Source organism: Cupressus sempervirens, chromosome 2, assembly GCF_028749045.1.
Source record: "Cupressus sempervirens isolate cs-2001-9-10 chromosome 2, ASM2874904v1, whole genome shotgun sequence".
Taxonomy (NCBI): Eukaryota; Viridiplantae; Streptophyta; class Pinopsida; order Cupressales; family Cupressaceae; genus Cupressus; species Cupressus sempervirens.
The window spans coordinates 166,655,662-166,672,761 of NC_143119.1; the positions used below are offsets into that span (position 1 = coordinate 166,655,662).

General features: G+C 30.7%; 1 protein-coding gene across 1 annotated transcript; it reads right to left on the minus strand.

Moving 5' to 3' along the window:
• Positions 1-2,617: 2,617 nt before the first annotated feature.
• LOC149571575 (LEAF RUST 10 DISEASE-RESISTANCE LOCUS RECEPTOR-LIKE PROTEIN KINASE-like 1.3) lies at positions 2,618-5,146 on the minus strand. The gene is made up of 3 exons (XM_089813081.1): positions 4,385-5,146; positions 4,167-4,253; positions 2,618-3,911 (listed from the first exon to the last, which is right to left on the minus strand). The coding sequence occupies exons 1-3, from the start codon at positions 5,124-5,126 to the stop codon at positions 2,761-2,763; spliced, it is 1,980 nt and encodes a 659-aa protein (XP_089669207.1). The 5' UTR covers positions 5,127-5,146; the 3' UTR covers positions 2,618-2,760.
• Between the last annotated feature and the right edge of the window lie 11,954 nt (positions 5,147-17,100).

Sequence of the window (17,100 nt, forward strand, 5' to 3'; positions counted from 1 at the left end):
TCTTATCCCTCAAAATCATATTTCTCACTATGGCATTTTCTAACTACCTTCAACCCATAATACTATACGAGTTATAATACTTATTCTATTGAACAAAATTATCATCATTTATTACATGCATGTTAAGGTTCTCTACCTTTTATTTTGATGCTCTTTTTCTAGCTGTAGTTCTACCTTCTTAAGCATCTTGTACTATTGGTCTATCTCCAACTTCATCCTCAAAACTCTATGAATCACTTACTTGCATAATTTTTCTCCTCTTGCTTAGTCCATTGGTGGTCTTCTTGACCCTTTTCTTGGTTGATGGTGTAGATTCTTGCTTCACCTTCACCAATCTCTCTAATTTTCTCTACATTATAGGTGCTTCCACCTCTGGTTGCTCCCTTGACTAATCACTTTTGGTTCTCACAAGTTACACTTGCACAACTACTGCATGCAGTGCAATAGGGGCTTGTGCACATGGTTGTGCCATTGTCACACCTTTTGAAGGTCCTACCACATCAATAGGAGTTGTTGCAATCACTTCAAACTTTTTGCTTGCTCTCATTTCCATCGTAATACCTTTGACCTTATTAAACTCTTCTCTTGTCATTCCTGATTCCTTTAAAATAGAATGAATAATTTTTTCTACCTTCTTCTTGCTCTCCTTGTTGTGTAGTTCTAACTGAACTACTTTCATTTTCTCCTTATATGTTCCCCCATCTAGGGCACTCTGTGTCCTTTTTTGACTAGAGTATGATCTGTCCATACCTTTCTATGAGCTTTGCCCTCATCTTATATCCAATAGATTCTATGAACTTTACCCTCCTCAACTTCCATACAAGTGTTATTAGTTTCCACCATGAAGCATATTTCATCCTTATAGTTCTCCAACATGGAGGGAGGTATCTTATACCTCTGCTTAGTTTCAGTCTAAAAGTTCTTTATCATCCTGTTCATGCCATTATCTCTAAAATTTTCTAACTTTGATCTATAGCATTGAGTCATCATCTTCATTGCACACTTGTTGCTATCCCGATTTGTCATTTTAGGAAACTTCTTTGTAGCGTAAAAGAATAAATGAGTTAGTAGGGACTCAAATCTGAAAATTATACTCTTTGTTTTCTTCAACTTTGCAATGTTATCAAATAATTGTAATATGATAATCTCACACAGATTAACTTTTCTTCCTTGTACTACCATTACATAAGTAGCATGCAAAAATCTTGCTAGTTCTAATTAACCCTCAATCCACGATTGAACTTGTACACTAATATCTTTCTTAGTAGCTTTACTCCTTTGTCTTGAATGGAGTCTACCTTCATGTTTCTTCTGTCAAACCTTGTATTCAAGTTTGTCTCAACCATATTCCTGACATTCTTTGAGCATTAATAGGATTAAAACATTCATCACTTAATCTCTTGACCTTATCAATTAGGTCAATGTCAATAACAATCTAGGGATCACCTAGCCACAACATATCATCATGTACCCTACTAAGAATTATTCAGGTCCAATTATGATTGTCAAACTCCATACAGAACATATACTTCACTAGAACTAAGCTATCTAGCTGCACATACCCAGACTTCAAGGTTGGGTCATTATTACACATTTTTCCCAAATTCTGATGAATATCATCATCACTGATACTTTCTACCTTATAGTGAATATAACTTCTGAAATCCTTAACATGTAGCACATTCTTTGGAACTTGCAAAAATGTGTCCAACAGGTCATCCAACAACGACAAAAATGGATGCTTCTTGAACACATACCGTGGTCTATCACTTACATCATACACATTTTGACTAGCCATTGACATTCCATCAATTTCACCTTTTTAATATAATTGTTGTTATTGATTTAATTTTTTAAAATAAAATGAAGTAGTTGTTTTACAGAAAATTTCTTATGTATTCTTCATTATATTGAAATGTATTAGCTCATCTCACAATACACAAGGAAGACATGTAGTTACTATGACTAATAATAAAAAAAGTAATCATTCAAACCAATAATTATTTTTTAATTAGAAAAAGTAGAACTATAAAATGAATAAAATATGTAATATTTAAAATAGCATTATGGCAAGTCATCTATAGGATACTTTCATGAAATATGTAATTTTAAAAATAACATTATGACAAGTCATCCATAGAATACTTTCATGACGGCATCATAATATTGTTATTGTATTCACCAAGGTCAGATATTTTGATTGTGACATTGTACCCTCATTGATCCATCATATTCATAAATAAATAGCATTCACATTTCAATGTTTTTCTATTACATTAGAATGAGAGGAGCATTATCTCATAAATTTTACATAAATGATATAAAATGAAGCCAACAAAAAGATTCAAAATGTAGAAATGTAGAATCGCACAACAACCTAACTGCATAGCAGCACTAGCCTGCCAAAAATAGCAAAATATATATGTTAATCGTCTCCTTCAAACTTTGCTTCAGCCGCCTCTCATCTGTTTGAGTCCTCTATTTTGATCTCAGACAAAAGGACGCTGAAATGCGAAATTGGCTTTGACTGAATCTGTAACAGTATCTCCACGTGGCCGCTTTATATGATTAAATGTACAAAAAAATCATGTCGAATTTTATCTATAAAACTTAGCTATATATAACTTTTTTATATATATAATATAAAAGAAATATACAAAATTATATTACAAAATTTTGAACTTAGCACAATACATTACCACATTAAACAATAAAAGTAACACTAAATGCAAACAACAATAACCCAATCTGAGCAGCAATTCAATCCGAAGCTATGCCTGGCCAGTTTTCCTGCATTGATGTTAACGAAGATGGTGGCGTGCTGTTTACTGAGCTGAAAGATTCCGTGCTTTCCTGCAGCATCTCCTTTATTTCTATGAGACGGACAACAACTTCTTTCATGGCTGGTCTACACTCCCTTTCTATCGCAAGGCACTCAAACGCCAACTCGGCAACTGCATTAACACTGACCTTCGTCTCCTTATTTCTTTCAATCTGCAAATCTGGATCGACCAGTTCATTCAAAACGCCTCTTCTTATCTTGTCGGTTGTCATATTAGCGAGGCTGATTTCATTTCTATTTCGCATAATGTCTACTGCTACTTTGGCAGATATGATCTCCGCCAAAACAACTCCTAAGCTGTAAACATCAGACTTGTCAGTGAGCTGGAAGCATTCATTGTACTCTGGGTCAACATACCCTGGCGTTCCCTGGGGAGCAGTTGTGATATGTGACACATTCAGAGGCACCAATCTGGAAAGCCCAAAATCTGCAACTTTTGCTCTGAAATGCTCGTCAAGGAGAATGTTATCGGATTTAACATCTCTGTGCAATATGGGCGGATTCATGGTGTGGAGATACGCCAAGGCCTCAGAAGTTTCTATGGCGATGTTTAAACGAGTTACCCAAGGCAAGCCCGTGGGAGTTTTTCGGCTACCATGAAGATGGTCAGACAAGGTCCCATTTGGAAGAAACTCGTAAACAAGAAGTAACATTGGACTCTGCGGGCTCGTACAACCATAGAGACGAACCAGGTTCGGGTGACAAAGGGATGACAATATTTGCACCTCGTTCATAAATTGTTCAACTGTTCTAGAGCTCTCCTGATACAGCCTCTTCACTGCCACAGCTCGTCCGTCCTCAAGTTTACCCAGGTACACCACGCCAAACCCTCCGTCTCCAAGTTCGTTCCTTTCATTAAAGAAACTTGTCGCTTTCTGTAGCTCTTGATAGGGAAATACTGGTAAACTGCCCATCATATGCATTATGTGGCCTGCTTCCATGTCATTCCGTCGATAATTACTGTAATCGCCACCAATCCCGCCGGAATGAGGGCATTTTCTTCTCTTGACATACACAATATATATCACTGCTACCGCTATAAGTAGTGCGACTGTACCCATAGAGCTACCTGTATTAGAGTATTCTGATTAAATATTACAGTTTTATTATAGTTACCCGATCAATAGTAAGTTAGACATTTTATCTGATCGAAAAATAATAACGTGTTTTTAAGTATTCGGGATTTAATAATGACCTTTTATGCTTATAAATTAAGAATAATCCTATAAAAATGATTGAAATAATTGACAGATGAACAAACCTAAGGCGTTTCCAACTCCAACACGTATTTAGCTTCCACTACTGAAGAGGAAGGGATGCTTACCTAGACCAATAGCAGTCTTATTAGCAGTGTTAGACCCGCCTGCATGGTTTAGAGCAATATCAGTCTTATTAACAGTGTTCGACCCGCCTGCATGGTTTAATATATCAATAAAGGCAAGGTAATTGTTAGTATTCTGCTTAGGAAATGTAGACGATTTAAAAATAAAAAAATATTGATGCTTTTCACTCAACAAATAGAAAGAGAATTACAACTCTTACCGGGCTTCAACGATTCGCAACTGAATTGCATTAGATTGTGGGCGTCGGACATACAAATTTCTTTCCTCGACTCGCAATGCTCACAGGCTTCGCTGAAGTTCCATATTACTGTGAACCCGTCATTTATCCTTTGAAACAACGGTGGATTATCTCTTTCGGACTTTTTGACAGGTAGCTGCACTAATGTCTTACAATATGTAGCCAAACTCAAGTTTGAATAATACCAACTATTATTGCATTCTAAAGCATAACATGCTTCAGCATGCAAGCACTGTTCCATATCTTCTCCGCACTCTCCCCATAGACTTACATTATAGTACTCATCAGAAATGCTAAGGTGAGGGCTAGACCATAATTCCATTGTATGATTACTGGTCGATGGATCGCAAGCGCCTCCCCACATATTTCTATAAACTATTCTCATAGAATTCGTGACAGCATCCTCTTTTAGGTTGCCAAAAGGTTCGAGTAGATAGTATTGGTAGCCACTGATACTAAGTAGTTGCATATTCACTGTATGATCACACTCAAGCTGAAGCACAGGTTCACCGCAGCCGCTGTTCTTTGCATCGAAGGTTTGATCCCCACATTTAGAGGGTTCAGCACAAGCTTGAGATAAAGAGGTGAGGCATGGCATGAATATTGTGAAGACAATTAGAAAGAAGAAGCGCAAGAGGTATAGAGGGGGCAGACTGAAATGGTGAGAATGGCATAGACGAAGAGGTAGTCCTTCCATTTTCATCTCGGCTACAATGGTGAGAAGAAAACAGCTAGAATTGAGATGAAAAAAGGAGCATGAATGACTGTTTAATAGCGAAGAAAGAAGGCGAGAAAATGACGAGTTGTGTGAAAAGGCGTAAGAAAAGATTTTGAAGTCAATACGTCAATTGACCTTACGTCCCGGAGCGAAAGTAAAAGTCAGTCAATACCGCAGTTTGACCAACGAGGCAGTTGAATCTTGATAAATAGCAAAAGGTTCAACAATTGAATTGCGGTTTTCTTTGTCTCACAAAATTTTACGCGCTTTCTTTGACGGATGAATTGGGGTTCCGCGAAAGTTACGTTTAGATTGACTTAGACTCGATGATGGCAGGTCATTTTAAATTATTTTGGGATCTTTCCACGAAAATCATTCGATTAAAGGGCAATTACATCGATCAAACTGTGGGTCCTAGGCTTTCCATTTCTATTGTTTTTAACTATTGTTGGACAATGTTATTTAAATTTTTTTTTTTTAGAGCTTTTCCCATGAAAAAATAAGAAAATGTTGTACCGATAGGAAGTGAATTGAACACTGAATCCTATCATTGTCAATTGGAGGAGAACATTTGTAACGAGTGGGACGACCTTTTCGTCTGATTTTGGCTCAGAATGGGATTGATAAAAGAAAAGAATGCAACGTGGTTAAGGCAGGCAAAACAAGGTGTAATTTACGAGCGAAGAAAATTGCAATTAAATGCTCCACCATTTTGCATTATTTGAGTGTATTTTGTCATTTTCTCAATGTTTTAAGATTCTAAAAAATTATGTTTGGGTAACCACAATGAAATCAAGGTACAAACGTTGTGAATGAGATTTATAGATCCTTACTTAAAATCGATTCCATTCTTACACCACCATTTTGATTATTAGTTTCTGCATACAAAAGGAAAACTTAATGATTTATTTATTTATTTTTAAAGTCTTTTATTTGTTCAACTAATAAGAGTAGACTAATAGTTGTATATTTTTGTACTTGCAATGATTAGTTGATAGGAGCAATTTCTCTTGTATTACAAAAGAAATTAATGAAAAAAATTATTATATTATGTTTTTCACTAGTAGTATAAAAGTTGAGCCCAATAACATGAAGGAAACAATGTAAATGGTTTATTTTGATTTGGTTCTAATTATATATGAATAGCATTCTAAATAATTAAAGTTCTTCTTTTAAAAAACTAAATAGATCAAGATTTTATTTTTAGAAATCTAATGATACATGCTAAAAGATTAAATAAAGTATATATGGTATTGTAATTACTATCAACTCTCCTAAACAAGGCCATATTTGGTCATATTTGTATTACTGCCATAATTTAAGTGGATTTCATCTCATTTATTTCAAAGCACAATAAAAACTAATTGATTGTAATGCCTAACCTTACTTTACTTTTCTAATTTGTTTTGACCAGATTCTTTAAGACCTATTCTATGATTATGTTTTATGATTAGCAATGCCCTGTTAGTGGAATTGATTTAATTGTATTTCATATTTAATTAATATATGTGTTGAGTTACTTTAGTACTAAGTTATTCTAGTTATTTCATGATTGTTTCAATGATGATATATGCATGTTCAGTTAGTGATTTCATTTATTTCATGATAGATTATTTATATGTGTTTTCTATGGATACTTACCCCATACTTGCATGTGTATGGTGTGTGTGTGTATGTTTTCTTTATGTTTGACATTTCTGATGTGGTTGAGGAAGGTAGTCATAGTCACTTGCTAGTTGGGATCTATACGATGCACTACTTTCTGCCATTGCCTATTTAGTTTAGAATATATGTGTTTGTACATGCATGGATTTTATGCAGATTGCAGGTATTAGGTATCAACTTCCCTAAATTACTAGGAAAAGCATACCCTATTGTAGTATTTCAATGGTATAAGTGAGAATATAATTCTTGAGTCTGAATCCTAAACCCTAAGCCAATTTTCCTAAAAAAAGGTACAAGTACCTCAGTTAGTTTACCTGTTTGAATTTGTCAAGTGATGTGAATTCGTGATTTTGATCATGGAATTTGATATTGTCCTTTGTTTTCAATTGAGTTGTCATTTTTTCCTTTTGTGGTTCTATTGTGATTCTCTATTATAATTAAATCAAATTAAAAGATAATTTAATAAAAAATTTATAAAGAAATTTGATATTTAATTATATTTAATTAACTGAAAAATTAATTAAATAAAATAAATTAAATTTAAGAGATTTTATTAAAGTTCTATTTTTGACATATATATATTTATTTTATTTAATGATAAATATTTAGGAGTTAAAAATAAACTCTAAATAATGTTATTAATTAAGTTAATAGATATATTATTAAAAACTTTTGAATTAATTAAATAAAGAATTAAACTTAAACATAAAGTTATGGTTCTAATTTAGGTGAAATTATATTTACTGAATTTTATTATTATTATTTAGGAGTTTTATTCTAAATAATATTATTAGTTGAATTAATAAATATTATATTAAATTTTTCTAGTGATTTAATAAGAGATTAAGAAATTATTTAAATAAGTTTATTTTAATTAAATTGAATAAAGAATATGCTTGAAATTAAAATATAATAATTTAAATTAAAGAGAGAAGCTAATAAATTTAATAAAAATATTTTAATTAAATATCTAAAAGTTTGTGCATGAATAGGTAAAAGATAACAAAATAAATAGTAATTGATTAGCAAGTTCCCTCACATGATTGCATAATCAGAGCCCCAAATTAAGGGAGAACTTTTTATCAAGATCACGTGATTGCACAATCAAAGCCCCAAATTAAGGGAGAACTCTTTATCAGATATTTAGAACTCATTATGCAATTACACAAGCTTTGGACGAGCAATTTTGGAGAAGGAAGTTTTTAGAGAAAGGGGATTGCTTTGCGTGCTTTGTTTGATTGTTGTTTTAGCATTATATCTAGGTAGGATCTCATGGTTTATTTGTATAGTGGTTTTTCATCCTTCAAATTCATGTCTTCTCTATGTCTATTGTGTTTCTATTTTCTATTTATTGTTCTTCATTTTTAGGAACTTCTATAAGTAATTTATTGATTGAAAACCTTCTATGTGGATTTGGCTGTTAATCATTCTCAAGAAACATCTATATACAAATTGGAAACTAGAAAACCCTCATGTTAAGATTTACTTTTCTTTGTTGTTGAATACATCTGTGAAAGAGTTAAATTGAAACCCTTATTGTTAAATTGAGGTTTTGTATATGAAATTGTTAAATTGGGTTTTGGGTTCTGAAAAGAAAACAAATTTAGCTTTGTAAAATTTGACTGATTGGTTTAGATTTCTATATTAGGGCTATATTGGAAAGTTTTCATTTTTAGTAATTTTTTTGAAAAGTTTCCATTTCTAGTAAGTTTCTATTTTTAGAAGGTTTCTATTTTTGAAATTTTTTATGTTTTTATTAAGTTTCCATTTCAAGAAAGTTTCTATTTTTAGCGAGCTTCTATTTTTGGAAAGTTTATATTTTTAGTAAGTTTCTATTTTTAAAAAGTTCATGTTTTTAGTAGGTTTCTATATTGAGAAAGTTTCTATTTTTAGTAGGTTTCTATTTTGGAAAAGTTTCTATTTTTAGCAAGTTTCCATTTCAAGTAAGTCTCTATTTTTAGCAGGTTTCCCCTTTGGAAAATTTTTTCCAAGCTTTAATTAATTTAAAATTATTATGGTAATAATTAATTGTTATTATCATAAATAATTTTAATAAGTATTGTTAAAATTTTTAATTTAATTATTTGAAAATTTAATTTATTACTTTATTATTTAAATATAATTCTAAAGTAAATTGAAAATAAAATAAATTAATTGGGAGAATTAATGGTTATCTTTAGTAAACTTGGGTTGTGCTTGATGATTCGATTTTATATGAAAATGATTTTTATTGTTAGGAAAATTTTCTTGTTCGAAAACATTATTAATTAACATACTTTAAAAAGATGATAATTTTGATATGTATGATCATTGAACTCGTATGTTTTGATAATGAATTGAACTATGAAACAATGTTTAAACAACTTTATATGATTGTTGAATTGTCTAGAATTCTAGTGAACTTGGAAACCATAGTGAATTTGATAACTAGAGAAATGAAAATTGAAACTAGGATTTAGATCGAAAAACATTATAAACTGATATATTTGATAATGAAAACTAAAAAAACTTGAAACCTTAAAGTTAAAATGAAACTGTTGTGTTTTCTAAACCTAATATATTGTGAAAGTAACTTTTGTATGTACTCTTTTTATGAGATGTGATTTTATTGTTGGGTGTCGGGTTGACTTAGTGCTTTGACCAAATTAGGCTGTTTATATGAGAGGCTTGGAAGTTTTGTTTTGAGATGTTATGATGATGTTTTGGTCATAATCTTTTATATTCAACCATGGTAATGTGTCTTGTATGATCTATGAGGTGTTTCGATCTATTGATTATTATTGCTTTCTAGTGTTCTTGAGTGAAATTGAGGTGAATGGTGTGGCCTATCTAATATAACCTTTGAGTCTTAGATCAGTTATATTTGGATTGCTTTCCAGTTGCTTACATAGTACTGAGGTGTTTGCATAATTTTTTCTTGGTGGTGTCATGTTGACATGGATGTGGTTTATGTGTACTTGATTTTGGGATCAACCTTATTAGGATGATCATATTTGTGGAATCTATGATTATGATCAATGATTTTCAATACGTGTCAGTTGCTTGTTTAAGAACTGATGTCTGGTATGTGGTCTTTTGAGATCTTTTTGATTTACTAAGCTTAGGTTAGGTTATCTGTATGTCATGTTGGGAAGTGGCTTGCAATGGAGGCCAAGGGCCTAAAGAGGCTGACGAGAAACCCATTGTAGGTTATTTAGTGAGTGATAAAATTTCATTAAATGGGTTTAAAATGAATTAATAAGAGTCATTTTTTTCCTTGCCCATACCCCAAGTGCTAGTATAGGCTAAGATGGGAGTAGAGAGGATGCTTAGTTGCAACCATGCTTCGTTAGTATGCCTTATCAGTATGAAATGCTACTAGTGTCGCATAGAGTCACTAGGGGACTGGAGGATTAAAAGACTAGCCGAGTAACCCTAGAGTTGGCTTGTGTGATGACACTTTCCCACATGCATTGTAGATTTCCTATGTGTCTATGTTGCCTCTGAGATTAGTTGATACTTGTTCTTTGGTACCCTTGAGATAGTTTTCTTTCAAGTGATTCCTTGAACCTAGCTATTGGTTTTGACTTTTGAGATTGTTATCTCGTTTGAGACTTGAGTTTATCTCGTCAGTGCGATGGGAGTGGGCCTTTTTGGGTTCCACAAAGTTGGGTGGTAGTGCTTTTTCTTATACCATTGAGATCTAACCATTGGATGTCATTTCTAGATGTGTTTGTGTAGATGTTCTTTTTTATCTAATCTTGCATTTTTATGATGGATGGTTATACTCTTAGTGCATTGTATTTGATTTCATTGATCTTATGAGATGTTTTTGTAATCTATTTTTGTGATGTATATTCTTTTAGCCCTTCAAACCCTGTGACTTGTACAGTGGATGATGGTGCATTATGATTATTACCAAGTGGCATTCGAGATGATCATATATTATATAAATGGATTCTTACTTGTATATTATTATTTGATGTGGATTTATTCTCTATTGGATTTAGTGTTAATTAAAATTAAATGTGATTCATTGTCATGGGACCCTTAAGATTTGTAACGCGCGCGCGCGCGTGTGTGTGTGTGTGTGTGTGTGTGTGTGTGTGTGTGTGTGTGTGTGTTATTGATGTATGAGTGCATGTTAATTGCTTCTGCTATTCTATAATTGTTGTTATATCTTAATCTTTATAAAAAAATTGTTTGTCAAACTTAGTAAAACTTTAGGTTAACTTCTTTTGGGTCACATGGCAGGGCAATACATTGATGGCATCTCAAATAAAAATATGATAATCCATTGAAGCTATTAATTTCACCACGTAAAATGAAAAAGAAACCTTTTTCATATATATATATATATATATATATATATATATATATATATATATATATATATATATATATATATATATATATATATATATATATATATATATATATATATATATATATATATATATATATATATATATATATATATATATATATATATTAATATATATATATATATATATATATATATATTAATATATATATATATATATATATATATATAATGGAGGTCATCCACAAACAAGTTTTAGGTACCGGATATGGGCTCACATGCACCTAAAACCTCTTTGGCTAAGAGCCAAGGACTAAGGAGCATCCATGCTGCTGAATTGTCCTGGGGCATGATCTCGGCCTCATCCCTTATACTTTCTTCAATCATTGCACTTAGCAAGACTTGATCCCTATCAGGTTCTTTGTGATCCATTCAACTTCACCAATAGACCAAGGGCCCATTAACTCTTCATACAAATTTAATCCATAACCTAAAATAAAAGAAATCTATAAACCCTAATAAAATTTGAGAAAGAAATCAAAACCTTAATTAAGATGAAAATAAATTGTAAAAATTAGAAACTTGTCATCATTTAAAAATAAGAAGAGGAGTTTCATTATTAGAGATTTAGAATGCTAAAATCATCCAAAAAACCAAGAGGGAAAGTTTCATGATTGGAAAAAAGTAAAGGTTTATTATTAGAATATTCTAGAAACATGTTTTAAGCTAATATTAGAAGATCAAAAAATATGGAAGTGACAATATTTTATGCAATTTCAAAATCTATTGGCTAATTATTAAGATTAAACATAATTAAAACAAGACATGTCCCTGAGGTACAATGAAACCATAATCAAAAAATCTAGTTAAGTAGCAAAATAATAAATGTCAATTGCTAGAAAAACATATAAAATACAAAAGTTTTCAGTAAAGAACTAACAAGAATTCATATTGAATAAAAATTTCACAAGAATGATGTGGTCATTCCAAGATTCCTTGATGGGTAAAGAGGAGATGTTGTCGTATAGAAATTACTATTTTAGAAAGGAAACTTCTGTTTTAGTTTAGATAATTCATATTCAAAGTTAAGATTTATATTATGTATAATATATGTTTTGAAGTATTAGATAGTAGCCAAAAGAAAGGGGGTTTGACCCTGGAGTATAAAAAGGCTGACCAAAAATAGTCAAAGGTTACCACCTACCTATGTAACTAATAATAGTTTTAAACTTCTAAAAACAAATACAAAAAAGCTCCAAACCAGAGTAGTTCATGTCATCATCCCTATTCGTAACAAGCATATAAAAATGAAAAACATACGAGCAACTAATAGACTTATTGTTGCTATATGTCTAGTACTTGCTCAAACATATGTACAATATATGTTATTAAGGCAATTTCTTCATAATTCTGATGAAAATAAATAATATAAATCTATAATTTTTTAAATTTTTTAATTTTTAAATTAGTTAGTTGAATTTTATTGTCATAATGAATTTTAGTTTTGTAATATAGTTGTTGAGTTGGGTTAGGTTAGGATATGGATAGGACAAAAATATTTTTTCAAAAATTAAGCATATGATATAAAATTAAAATTAAAAGAAACTTTGGATTGATTATTAAAATGATGAACTAAAGTTAAATAAATACACATAAAACAAAATAAAATTTAATAAAATTAGCTCCATATAAATTTTTTAAGTAATTACAATCAATTTATAAATATAAAAAATAATTGTAAGAAAATTAAAATTTTAAATTTTAAAAAATCAAATTATACAATAGATAGTGAATTTTTAAAAGTTTTAATACTATATCACTCACAAGCTTTTTGCCCAATGACTTTTAAATATTTTAATACTATACCACTCATTAAGAATTTCTTTTCCATATCTAAACATTTTTATGGAACTAATTAGAACTACTTCACAACTAATTAATATTTTGTTAAATTTTCCTTACAAAATATAATTGGAAATCCTAACATTTATATTCATCATCCTAGCTACATAAGTACACTTAAATTTAATGGTTGCTATAAAGACTCAAGATGAAATAAAATAGGCTAAAATTCAACAAATTTAATTTGATTAATTTATTTTTTCTACAACGAATTACTTTCTCTCTCATATATGTTCATTAAAACAAGTTTTTTTATCCATTCAAAATAGACTATTATTTTTTCAACAAAATGAAAACATTTTGAGTTATGGAAATTTTTCAAAATAGCCTTACACCTACAGACATAGAATAACCAAATACAAAAAATATAGGAAAATTACTACCAGAATTCAATGTATCTTTAGAATCACTTGAGCAAACCAATATTCAGAACATATTTTCAAATACCCATTTCAAATGATAACCCAAAAATTATAAAATCTATGTTGATAAATTTTAAAACAATAAAATCTAATGTGATAACTAGTAAAGTATCTCGTCCTTGACTATAAGCTGGGGGGATATCACCTCCCCCATGAAAGTCACTCCCAAAGGTGGGGGGAAGAAAGGGAAACATAGCCATGGCCAGAGCCAAAGCAAGGCTTGGCTTGAGGGGATAGAGCAATTGATGAGGGAGATGACCGATAACCACATTGGCATTTGTCAAAAAATTAACACTATAATTGAATCCTCCATGAAGTTCATTCACTCAACTACCATTACTCTCTATTTCCTATAGGTGAATAAGGATGAGAAGGATTTGGGAAAGGAGAGGAAAACTATCGGCTCCATTTATGGCTTCCTAGTAGAGGATTGGTCAAAGATACTCCTAGACAAACCTGTCAAAGAGGAGTGAGTGGACTTAAATAGGGAAGAATGTAAGGAGAAGAAGAATGAAAAACAAAGAAAAAATGCGGGCAGCTAGCCCTACCTATTTTTAAAAAATAAATTTTAATGCTTTTTATCACTCTGAACTTGGTGCCCTACAGGGTTTTTATTATTATATATGTATATGATCAATTATTGGGTTAATAGTAGCAATATGTCCCCTTGTTGCTAGTAGGTTTTTTCATTTTATTTGTCGGTTAGTAATAGAACTAATGATAGGGATTGCTCTGGTTTGGAGCTTTTCTTTATTTATTTTTTGAAGTATAAAACTGGTATCAGTTAGATAAGTGGGACGTAACCTTCAGCTGATCCTTTAGCCTTTTTGTACTCTAGGGTCATCTCCCCTTTCTTTTGGTTGCTATTAAATACTTTAAAAACTAGTGAATTATCTATGTGGAGTGTAGTTACCTCCTTGTGATCCCTACAAACAACAAGAATAAGGAGCACCAAAATGAAGTATTTATGTGACTATTTTAGAAAATCCATTAATGAACTAGGTGCCTATGATGACAAAACCACTACAAATCAACCCATTCAAGAGAAGAAAGAAAATTGCTAATTGGGTTCAAGCACTGGCCACTCAAAACATCTCTCCATCCATTTGTTTTAAGGTAATCCCTCCATTCAATTTGTTGTCAGAATAAGTCTTCTTGGAAATTTTTTTGCTATTAATACTTTTTGTGAGGACAATCTATTTTTTATATCCACATATTATTCTCCATGCTCACTTTCGTGCTAGATAAAGTTAATAATGGGCGAAACTTCTTGCTCTCTCACAAATCTAAAAGTAATTTTTCTCTTCACTATGAGGAGATCCACAAGTTTTATCATTTTCTAAATCCTTTTGAAAAATGTAAATTAGTACCTATCTTAATGCTAGCAATGTGACATGCAAAAAAATTGAGCAAAAGTTTCTAAATCGGTAAAAATGGAAATAAATCACATAAACTAATTATCCAAAACAAAAAAATTAGAAAATTATTTAAAGGAAATATAAAGAAATAAAAGAAAATTCTATTTTTTAAAAAATAATTACGAATAACTAGAAATGGTTATTTATTAGTATGGCTAACAATTTTTGGCAAAAATTGCAAAATCTGGGAGCAAAGCTCCCACATATAAGCCTATCAACTTAAATAAAATAATAATAGTAAAAAATTAAATGTTTTGGACATAAATATAAAATTTTATTATTAATATTTATTTTAAATAATTTAATATTATAATATATCTAAATTTCTATTGGTTAGAGGAAGTTGTAAATTTAATTTTTTTAAATTTTTGTTTTTAACATTTTAACAATTCAAAAGATTTAAAAGATTCATTATGAGTTCATTCTAGAAGCTTCCCCTTTTCTATCTTCTGCTTGCCAATTCTGGATGCTTATGTAGGAATGTTTCAAAATGTCAAGGATTTCCACCCTAATTAGACCTTATCTAAGAGTGAAACACACATCTAGATTGTTTCCTCGAATATCATCTTCATCACTCTTACTCTCATTTCCTTTGAATTGTCTTGTTTTTTGTAAAATAATGGATTCAACATTGTTGTAGTTATTTCCATTCTAAATAATATAACTTATTGTAGATAATTGTACAAAAATATTGGGACAGTTATAGAAGGACTCAGGGTCAATATCCTTCAAGATTTTTATCATTGAAGAAATTTTGAAATACTACTACTTTGTTAAACTCTAATGTAGCATATTTTGTCCAATTTGTTGAAAACTTTTATAAAATAATCTACTTTAAATTTGCACATATGGAATCTGTCACATGTACTATGGTAGATATGATGAGACAAGAACATCTAATTACATAGATATAGTCACTATTTATAAATTTTGAATTCTTATGTTCTCTTTGCTTTATTTTTAACTTCAACCAATTACATGGTTTTATGTAATGCATACACCAATTTAGTTTCCTAGAAAAACCTATGAATCTACTTAAGGATATTATTTTTTAATTTATAAAATTGAACAAATCTCTAAATGTTTGTTAATTTACTCATACTATACAAGTTGAGGCATTTGAATGTTCAATATTGGTGATTTTTCATCACTCATATTAATTTCTCAGGATTAAGTTGAAGGATGTGAATAGACTCCAATAGCTACAATTAACTCAGTTAAAACCATATTCTCACTTGACCTTGCTTCCTTAAGTGATAATGGCTGAGATCATCAAAGTTTGATTGAATCATATCCTCTACCTACTCCCACTCTTTCAATGTTGACTCTAATAAAGGTCAAGCTCTCTCTAGATCTCAATCTCCCTCTTCCTACAAGAGCATCCTCAAAAAATATCAAGACAAATAGCTCTTATAGTATGTATTGAAAATAAAATAAAATACTAGAGAGAATAAAATATATATATATATATAACTTTGAGGAGAAAATGCAAGACAACATCATCCCTAATGCAAGTTGCTCTAATAAAGATCCTATCACCTAGTTATGAAGGACATGCATCATGCCACAAGCCTTTGTCAAACTCAATTAGTGCTATTTCATACTCATTAAGATTTCCCCTATTCATTAATTAGATCTTCGAAAGTTGAAGACATTTTATTGTATAGAGGTTGTTGGTTCAAGAAAGCCCAAAAATATCATATTCATCAATTAGATATTTGAAAATAGGAGACACTTTATTGTTTAGACGTTGTTGGTCCAAGAAAGCCCAAACATATCATATGTGTTGGAGGTACTTCAATTTATGTCACATTTTAATTTTCTACATTAACTTGGAACAAGCATCATCGACTCTAACACTCGAATTTAATTACAATTTTTTTACAATGTGTTCAAGTTGTTTGTATAGTAGGTCAAAATAGGAATATCATCCTCTTTAATATGATCTCTTAGTATCTTCTAAGATATTTAGTTCATATATATATATATATATATATATATATATATATATATATATATATATATATATATATATATATATATATATATATATATATATGGGCTAGATCTCTCCTTTGGGGGGATCAACGTGGAATGCTATTACAATGTAAGATTATATTTACTAGCCACTTTTACAATTAAACTTTACTAAAATGTGATCAGATGTATGGTTTCATCCTTTCCCATTTTCCTTATTTTACTTAGTGTATGGGACCTAATCTTTTGATGCTTTTTGGGATCCATGCTTC

Coding starts and splice junctions, on each gene's coding strand:
- LOC149571575 (XM_089813081.1), bottom strand. CDS start 5,126: ATGAAAATGGAAGGACTACCTCTTCGTCTATGCCATTCTCACCATTTC. Junction 4,254..4,384: donor TTGCGAATCGTTGAAGCCCG/GTAAGAGTTGTA, acceptor TAAACCATGCAG/GCGGGTCGAACACTGTTAAT. Junction 3,912..4,166: donor TAAGACTGCTATTGGTCTAG/GTAAGCATCCCT, acceptor ACTCTAATACAG/GTAGCTCTATGGGTACAGTC.